Genomic DNA, 9,910 nt, shown 5'->3' with positions numbered 1-9,910 from the left:
AATCCCACTGCGTGGCACCTTGGGCAAGTGTCTTCTACTATAGCCTCGGGCCGACCAAAGCCTTGTGAGTGGATCTGGTAGACAGAAAATGAAAGAAGCCTGTCGTATATATGTATATATTATATATATATATATATATATATATATATATATGTGTGTGTGTGTGTATTTGTCTCCTCAACATTGCTTGACAACTGATGCTGGTGTGTTTTCGTCCCTGTAACTTACAGGTTCAGCATAGAGACCGATAGAATAAGTACTAGGCTTACAAAGAATAAGTCCTGGGGTCGATTTACTCGATTAAAGGCAGTGCTCCAGCATGGCCAGTCAAATGACTGAAACAAGTAAAAGAGAGTAAAAGAGTATAGCAAAGAGAAATACAATTTTGCTTATAAAGAATCTTTATATAAAGCCAACTTAAAGTACCATATACTGAAAAATTATCCTGTTAAAGCAAGCAGAGATGGAAGTTTTTTCAACATTTCCTGCTTATAGCAATGCCATAACACTCACCGCCCATGCTCGCCCACGTGAAACTCTAGAACTTGTTTTAATGGTAAATAGGTAAGAACAATGAAAGTACTCATAACTAGAATCATTATTACATAACTGAAAACTGGGTTATTGGATTTGTTTGTTCCACAATCTAAGCAACAACATCAGTTAATTTGTATCTTCAAGATTTCTTTTTTTCTTCTTTTTTTTTTGACTCCAGTTAAAAACAGAAAAATCAAAATGGTGCATGTGCAAGTTTGTGCTGGAATGGGTCCTCACCTGATTCAGGAACTTCATATTCCACCTCTAGTATGACTTGCTCTCCAGCATTCTTCAGCAGATTCACTATTTCTTCATGTTTCAAGGCTGATGTACGAATGCCATTCACAGACAGTATGAAATCGCCAACTTCAAGAGCATCGCATCTATGGAAAGGGAATAAAATAGCTTTGTTATTAAAAGAAAAGTGAGGGAATGTGTGTATATATTTATGTGTGTAAATATTATATATTTGGAAATAAGAATCAGTAAGGGTATGAAATGAAATCACACCGCAACCGGAGTGGTATGTAACCAGTGAGTAACTAAGAGTAGAAACTATTGCAGTAATGGAGAAAGTGGCAGGGAGGAGACAGCATATCTCTGTGTCATTGGCTGTAGATCTGTAAATTGTTGGGGAGTAGATCTTCACCAACCATCTGGCAAGGTTGTATATATATATATATATATATATAGAGAGAGAGAGAGAGAGAGAGGGAGAGAGAGAGAGAGAGAGAGAGAGAAAGAGAGAGAGAGAGAGACAGACAGACAGAAATTTGTATGTATGTGTGTAGCAAATGATAGTGTATTTGTGGCCTGCAATGTGAGCTTAAATCCACAGATTACTGTCAATTTCATCTAATCTTCCCACAGCATGCCAGCATCCACTTACATTATTCATTTTCTCAACAAATTAGCTGAGGTGCCCATTCATATGGTATTAGCAGAACCTTCAAGCCCAAACAGCACTGAGTACTCAGGATATAACATAAACAAACTTATGGGGTCACCCACAGTTTCAATGTTACCAGTTGTTGCAATTGTACCAGTAATTGTTGTAGCAGTTGTCACCATAGTGTTGTCAAAACAGACAAGCTATGAATTATCAGCTGAGATATTATTTTTATTGGTTATACAGATATTGTCTTGTAGAACAACAGGCTCAATGGTGTTACTTTTCCAACTAGCAGACAGCACTAGAGTTCACATTAAGATCAACCATGATTTCACATTCCACTGCATATCAAAACTTATCCCTTTTCTACATCAAATCCCAACTCAGTTTTCATTGTGTATACCCTAAAATGCATATGCCACTGCAGAGAAGCATGAATGTTTCATATTTAGTGTGTATATTCACACATACAGACACACTTGCACATCATGCAGATTCACTTGTATTTCATGCATAAATTATATATTGATGTATAGAACATACATTTATGTATACTCACTTGTATGGATTCACACACACATATATACAATTTGGAAAATATCTTTTATCAGCAAGTCTTGTAGAACATTGTGTTCGTCTCTAATCAAGAACAGTTGTCTTTTTTTAAGTATTTACCTAAGACATCAGACATGAAGCTCACATACATAACATTATTCTATTATGTTTGAATAAACTTGTCACTGCCACAATGAATTAACAACAAGTGGAGAATATATTTTTCCATCTTATGATTTTAATATAATAAACCATTTTATTTGTTATTCTACACTTCGTTCGTTTGGATGAATTTACGTTCATCTAAGATGTAAAAGAATTTTTCTTTTAAACACAGAAATAATTTCTTATAATGAAGGCATCGTATTTCTAGAAAACTTATTCTACCATTAACTGCTATTAGTGATGCAGTATTTATAGGTGTACAAAGTACGTTTGGTAGCTGGTCTTTCAAAAGTGTTACTATCAATGAACTTCAACAAAATCAATTCTTCAATTCTTTATTACTGTTAACCTCCTTCAGACCAGCAATTCAATTTTGATTTCCACTCAAAGCCTTTTAGCTTTATTTTATGGGGGAAGATATGAACAAATGGTTAAGAAGTTCATTTTGCACCGATGTGCTTCTGGGTTCAATCCTAAATCAGAGCACCTTGGGCAAATATTGTCTCATATAGCTTCAGTTTAACACAAGCTCAACAGGAGGCATTTGCCTAACTTTGGATAGTATATTTAATCTCTCACTTGGATTAGCAAGAACACCATGTCATATGGTACCTTTAACAGAGTCTAATCAACTATAAAAAGCTGGACCATTTCTCTGATCTGAAGGAAACTCATAAATCAAGTTTCGTTACCATTCTTTTAGCTAGTCTTAGGAGTTATACAGATGGGTATTGAGCACATTCCTTCTATTTATGAAAGTGGATATATGAGAACTTCTCAGCATTCCTTATTAAGAAATTTAAAAATTCCAAGTTCCTTTTTCAGTTATTAATCTTTAGATAATACTAAAATAGAATATTTTACCATTGTAATAGCATTATCTATTAAATGTCAAAAAACTATGTCACACTTCTGCAATCTGGTCACTAAAACAATTCCACTAGATGGAATGTTGTTGAAGTGCACCAGTGACAGCTTTTTGAAGTGTCATGAAACCTTGTGACACTAACTAGAATATGATGATACTCTTAAGGAAGAAATCAAATCAAATCTAACAGTTTTTATTGTTTTCAAGTAGCTAACATAACTCTTGCACAGTGTAATTGCTTCAGTTACAACACAATTTCAGATCAAGTCACTTTGCTAAACAAGTACATCTCTGAAATGAATGAGCATATGTACTTTACTACTCTTTTACTTGTTTCAGTCATTTGACTGTGGCCATGCTGGAGCACCACCTTTAGTCGAGCAAATCGACCCTGGGACTTATTCTCTGTAAGCCTAGTACTTATTCTATCGGTCACTTTTGCCGAACCGCTAAGTGACGGAGACATAAACACACCAGCACCGGTTGTCAAGCAATGCTAGGGGGACAAACACAGACACCAAACCACTCACAAGGATTTGGTTGGCCCGAGGCTATAGTAGAAGACACTTGCCCAAGATGGCATGCAGTGGGACTGAACCCAGAACCATGTGGCTGGTAAGCAAGCTACTTACCACACAGCCACTCCTGTGTGCACCCTGGTTTTAGAATAGGTACCCCATGTCCCTGCATTTCATAAGAGATGACTGAAAGGGTACTTAAATATTAAAACTTCTCAGAAAAACTGTTCAACTCATGCCAACACAGAAAAGGTAGACATAAAATACTTATGTATGCTATAGCTTAAAATTTAAAACACATGTCAAAACATATGGTCTAATTACTATAAAAATATTGAATAAATGTAATTGAATGGAGGACATAATTGGAAAAAAATTGTTTTTAAATTACATTTACATATTCATTCATGTAAAAGACCAACAAACTATAATGTGTAAGTGTGACCCACATTAGAGTACCATTGATATGACTGAGAAAGTGCTACTGTTATACACACAAACAAACATCTAATTCAACCAAATGATTAGTTATGATCTACTACCCAATACTCAACAATCAATGACACAGAGATATGCGGTTTTCTCTTGGCCTCTTTCTCCATTATTACAATAGTTCCTGCTTTTAATTACTCACTAGTTACATACCATTTCAGCTACAGTATGTCTTCATTTCATATCCTTACAAAACCTTATTCCCCAAATTCCACCACACTAAACAACTTTCATAAACATTCCTCCTCCAAAACAGCTTTCTTCTCGAAGTCTCTTCGTTTCTACAATTGTCATAGTGGCTTTTAATCTTAACATCATCTCCATTAACTTCACCAATCTAAGAAGGCCCACAAATGACATGGAAACTGCTCTTTATTTATAACTAAATTTATGACTTTCATCTGAGGTACAAAGCTGCATTAACTTCACCAATCTAAGAAAGCCCACAAATGGCATGGAAACTGCTCTTTATTTATAACTAAATTTATGACTTTTATCTAAGGTAGAAAGCTGCAAATTTTATACGGAGAGATGTAGTTGATTTAATCAACTCCATTGCTTGACTCGTACTTATTTTATTAACAGTTCAAAAGTGATTTGATTACCTTTGATTAGTCTGGAATCAGGAAAAGGTGAACCAAGAAGTTAAAGATACATAACTAAATACTGTAAGGATAATTTGATTTGGTACTTAACCAGTTTTGCTCCCGGTTTCTCATCTTGGAGAAAAAAAAAATAGATAAATTCGATTCACAGAAATGAATTTATTATCATTTTGGACTATGAAAGCCTTTCTGTCTCTCCCTGTTCTTACCTACTTAATAACCAGGTAGTGGGGTAGGAGTTTTCATCGCACCTTGCCACCCAGTGATGAAAAGGGTGTATTTGATCATCAGGATTTTATCCTTCTTTATTGAAGAGGAAATATACACACACCTAACATAAAACCAGATTAAAGCCTTTAATTAAAAAAAAAAAAAAAAAATTGTTTACCTGTGTGCAATACTGCCAGGTCGAAGATTTGAAACTTGAGGCCGGCAATTCTTGTCCACTCCACCTAAAACATATGAATTTTTTAAAAATTATTTAAATATTGAGAAAAATAAATTTTGAAAAAAAAAAAAAAAAAAAAAAAAGAGAAAACTCCATAAAATGATTCATTAAAATATTCCAATTAGGAGCTGAAAGAATAATCAACTATACTGTGATACTTAATGATCCTCTCATTAAGCATGAAGCCTATAAACCAAAGTGCTTTAGATGCACTTTTAAAAAGTATACTGCATCATCATCATCATTTAATGCTCATTTTCCCATGTCACACTTTTACTAGGATAATACAACACTTCCTCTCATCTCTTGGAATCCAGAGAAGCATAAAAAAATGCAAAAATAGCAACAGCTGCATCAAGAGTTTGTTCCAAACATTTGCGCTTTGATGCACATCACAGCACCAATAATAAAGGCACAGGAGCAGACAATATTTTTTGAGTGCCAGCTAATCTTCCTAACTCAGCTATTGTCACAACCAGAAGTTAGAAATACAAAAACAGACTGCACAGTAGAGGTGCAACACGTTTAAAGAGCACCAAGGTGCCACATACAATTAAGTTTTGGCTGGCTTTCTGATTTATGTATATTTAGTCAGGTTGGCCTAGAGCTACACAACAACACTTCCGCTGTCATTCTACAACCACCACCAACACAACCACAGCTACTATCTTGCATATGAGGGAACATCTAAATGCTCACTCCATCTGCTAGAAATAGCAGCCTAATTTTCTTAAAATCAAACCCTGCTATCACATAAAAGAAAAGATGCACAAATATAATATATTCCTAAATAGATTGTAGGCATAGAAGTGACTGTGTGGTAAGTAGCTTGCTTACGAACCACATGGTTCCCGGTTCAGTCCCACTACATGGCACCTTGGGCAAGTGTCTTCTACTATAGCCTCATGCCGACCAAAGCTTTATCAGTGGATCTGGTAGACAGAAACTGAAAGAAGCCCATCGTATATGTGTGTGTGTGTGTGTATATGTTTGTGTGTCCGTGTTTGCCCCACCAACATCACTTGACAACCGATGCTGGTGTGTTTACATCCCCGTAACTTAGCGGTTCAGCTAAAGAGACCAATAGAATAAGTACTAGGCTTACAAAGAATAAGTCTTGGAGTCGATTTGCTCGACTAAAGGCGGTGCTCCAGCATGGTCACAGTCAAATGACTGAAACAAGTAAAAGAGTAAAAGGGTATGAAAGAAGAAAAAGACAGGAGATATGCTGGCCATGATGAGGAAGCTTTTGATCAAAGGCCTTCTCCATCATGCCTGACCTGAGGTTAAACAACAACAGCATCAACAACAACTACACAACTACACAACCACCACTATTTATGCACTGAAATGTAGAAGCCTCCAATTAGCAACACAGCCAATCAGGTACAAACTGAAACTAAGAGGCTAAAGAGAAGTGGGGTGAGGTGATGGTAGGAAGTGGAAGAAGATTGTAGGACATAGGAAGTGGAGCATTAAGTTGAGATTTGTGATAGAGGTGATAGAGGGTAAGATACAGAGATGGAAGTGATAATATATTAATTATCAGTAATGTTAATTAAATTAATTCCTGATAACAACATTCTACTCACTATCAGCTGGTTGATAACAGTGATGATTGTTGTTGTTGTTGTTGTTGTTGTTACTTAGCCTCAGCTTAGCTCTCTGTTGGAACAGACTTATGATCAAAAGTTTTCCTCTCTTTTTCTGTTTAATCCTATACTTTCCAATGTATCCTTCCTGTTTTAAGACTGAACATTATGATTTGAGGGCATTTGGCTACTCTTTCTAGTCTGTTGCATGACCATTTGAAGCCCTACTTACAGTTCATAAAGTTGATAGCAGTAAGGTTGCTATACATTTTGTATTTGCTTAACTCCAGGTCAGCTCTGATTTGTTAGATCTATGATGAACAACATTCCAGATCTGACCATCCGTCTTTTATTCATACACTATGTGATCCCTATCTTTCCTTAAGATAAAAGTGTGCAATACAAGGAAAATTTTGGCTGCTATTTCTAGCAAGTTGAGCAACAAATTAAAGGCTCTCTCATTTGCTTGGTGTTGTTGCTCTAAAGCAGGATATCTCAAACATGGGTACCCTGGAATTATAAAGTAATCACAACCAACTAAATGCTATGAACACAGGTGAAGATGAGGGGGAATTACAAACTCATTTGTTCTACACATAGGGAACATAGGACTATGTCTCCGGTTCTTTGAGGAGGTGCTAAAAATTTCCAGACTTTAAAGGTATTGCGAAAGGCCTGGTTAGAGGCCCAACCTTCCAAGGTCTTTTACAGGGCTTAGAAAAACTGAAGGACCGCTGCAATAAGTGTGTGAATCTGAGAGGGAAATATGTTGAATAAAGTCATAATTAACTGATTCTCCTGTATTTTCTTTTAGCTAAGGTGAGGAACTTTTCAACACCCCCTCATATATTGGTATGGCAAGATTTGAGAGGAATGAGATGTTTTGGCACAGCTGTTCTGGTACCACAATTTCATATCACTGATTCAGTGCTGACTTATTTGACGTCCAACATTTTAATGTTACTTTCATTCTAATAGCAGCATCAGCACCAAATAGTGACGGAGAAATAATTGAACTTTTGGTTAGTTTGAACATGTCTGTGACACTTCTAAAGGTAAATTCATTGTAATTATCATGAAGAAAAATTCTCTCTTACAGTAAAAAGTGTAAAAATACCTTATCTGCCCTGTGCTCAGTATTTTTAATTGAGGAAGGCTAAAGAGCCAAAACCACATCTGGGAATTACTATGTGGAAACACTGGGCAGGTATGGTATTTTTACACCTTTTACCATAAGAGAGACTAAAGTCCTATATTTAAGAGATGAGGAATTATATACATTATTTACATTTGACAGATATTTGTCCTCATCTTGTTTGTTGTTAACACAACATTTTGGCTAATATACCCTCCAGCCTTCATCAGGTGTCTTGGGGAAATTTTGAACCTGGGTTATCATTCCTAAGGTATTTTTCGATATTATTATTATTATTATTATTCAGATCACTGCCTGAAATCGAACTCGAAATTTTGGGGTTAATATCCCGCGCTCTTAACCACTATGCCATATGCCCATGGGCATGGTAATTAAGAGCGCGGGCTACTAACCCCAAGATTCCAAGTTCGATTCCAGGCAGTGAACTGAATAATGATAATAATGATGATGATAATAATAATAATAATAATAATGATGATGATGATGATGATGATAATAATAATAATAATATCGAAAAATACCTTAGGAATGAGAACCCAGGTTCGAAATTTCCCCAAGACACCTGATGAAGGCTCGAGGGTATTTCAGCCGAAACGTTGCGATAACAACAAACAAGATGTGGACAAATATCCATCAAATGTAAATAATGTAAATAAGTGAGACTTTTTCTAGCTGTATTGAATTTGCCTTTAGAAATCAAAATATGTCAAACATATTTCAATCAAGCTAAAGTTCATTTATTTCATTTTAATGTTTCTCTTGTTCTCCCTCCCCTTCTCTCTCTGCATCTATGTTTGTGATCATATTTCTCTTTAAGTGTATGAAGAGATGGAAGGTGTTTATGTCCAACTGATAAATTGTAGTCTCTCTCATTCTTTCTCTATCTATTTCTCTGTATGTGTATATTTCTGTGTGAACATGTGTGTGGGCTTAACCTCTAATGCCAAAAAGTACAGTTGCCAAAGTAGGTTCAATGTCCAGTCAGCCATGCCAAATTGCCAGTATCCTAGCAGACACACCCAACTGTCTCATTCTGCTCTCAGAGAAAAGCAAAATAGGCAAAACTTGCAGTGGAACATTCTGCTCAAATGAACTTTAAATCATTAGTTCTCACTTCTCAATCAATACCTAAGCATTTACCATCCTAGATATGTGTCATTTGAATCTAAAATAAATGGATGAGTGGTTATACAGAGAACAGAGAAGAACCAGTAAAATCTAAAAATAGTTCCACAACATAATTTGTCTTTAAATTTCTGGCAGTTTTAATGGGGAAAGGGAAGTTTCTAACACATAAATTCATACTTTATACTTGGAATAACATTAAAACTACAGACTTTGAATAATATTAGAATTACAGATCAGAAGAACATCAGTCAAATACCAGTCAGTGTATCGCTATTAGTGACAGCAATATGATTGTTAATAGGCAATCGAACAGTTTAACTGTTTTTGCACACAACCATGTGTGTGTGTGTGTGTGTGTACATGTAGACATGGGAATATTATTGCTTATATTCAAGGTAACTTTAAACATCAACATTATCATCACTGTTTAACTATGCTGGCATGGGTTAGATGATCTGACGAGCTGACATGCCCGAGAATTGAGTCAAGCTCCAATGTCTGTTTTGGCATGGATTCTATGACTGGATGCCCTTTCTAACATCAGGCACTTCACAATGTATAGGATACTTCTTATATGGCACCAGGACTGGTGATGCCATCAAGTAGCTCACCAGACAAGACCCCCTCAACTGACGTAGGGAGTACAACTGAGAGAGGTAACTTTATGGTAAGTGATGAGTAATTAAAGTATAATAGAGGGACAGGAACAGATGCCTTGCTGTAGAGGAGATACATGGCTACTCCAGTTGGAAAAGGAGGAATGATGGTGAAGAGGTTCAGAACGTACCCCAAGTTACAGGAAGGTGAACATAAATGCAAGAGTATTGGGATAATTTTCTGTGTGGTAAGTAGCTTGCTTACCAACCACATGGTTCTGGGTTCAGTCCCACTGCATGGCACCTTGGGCAAGTGTCTTCTACTATAGCCTCAGCCCAACCAAAGCCTTGTGAGTGG

At 36.2% G+C, this 9,910-nt stretch overlaps 1 protein-coding gene across 10 annotated transcripts in view; it reads right to left on the bottom strand.

Annotated features, from left to right (window-relative positions):
* LOC106884182 (glutamate receptor-interacting protein 2) overlaps nt 1-9,910 on the bottom strand; it is a 537,293-nt gene that overhangs the window by 108,856 nt on the left and 418,527 nt on the right. For all 10 annotated transcript variants that reach the window (XM_052965766.1, XM_052965774.1, XM_052965783.1 and 7 more), the window contains 2 exons: nt 5,021-5,084; nt 775-920 (listed from right to left, as the gene is read on the bottom strand). In XM_052965766.1, coding sequence (XP_052821726.1) covers nt 775-920; nt 5,021-5,084 — 210 coding nt within the window. The remainder of the gene's footprint in view (nt 1-774; nt 921-5,020; nt 5,085-9,910) is intronic.

This window comes from Octopus bimaculoides, chromosome 1, assembly GCF_001194135.2.
Source record: "Octopus bimaculoides isolate UCB-OBI-ISO-001 chromosome 1, ASM119413v2, whole genome shotgun sequence".
NCBI classification, from domain to species: domain Eukaryota; kingdom Metazoa; phylum Mollusca; class Cephalopoda; order Octopoda; family Octopodidae; genus Octopus; species Octopus bimaculoides.
Note: the sequence above shows the minus strand (reverse complement) of the source record. Positions and strands in the feature narration are given on the sequence as shown.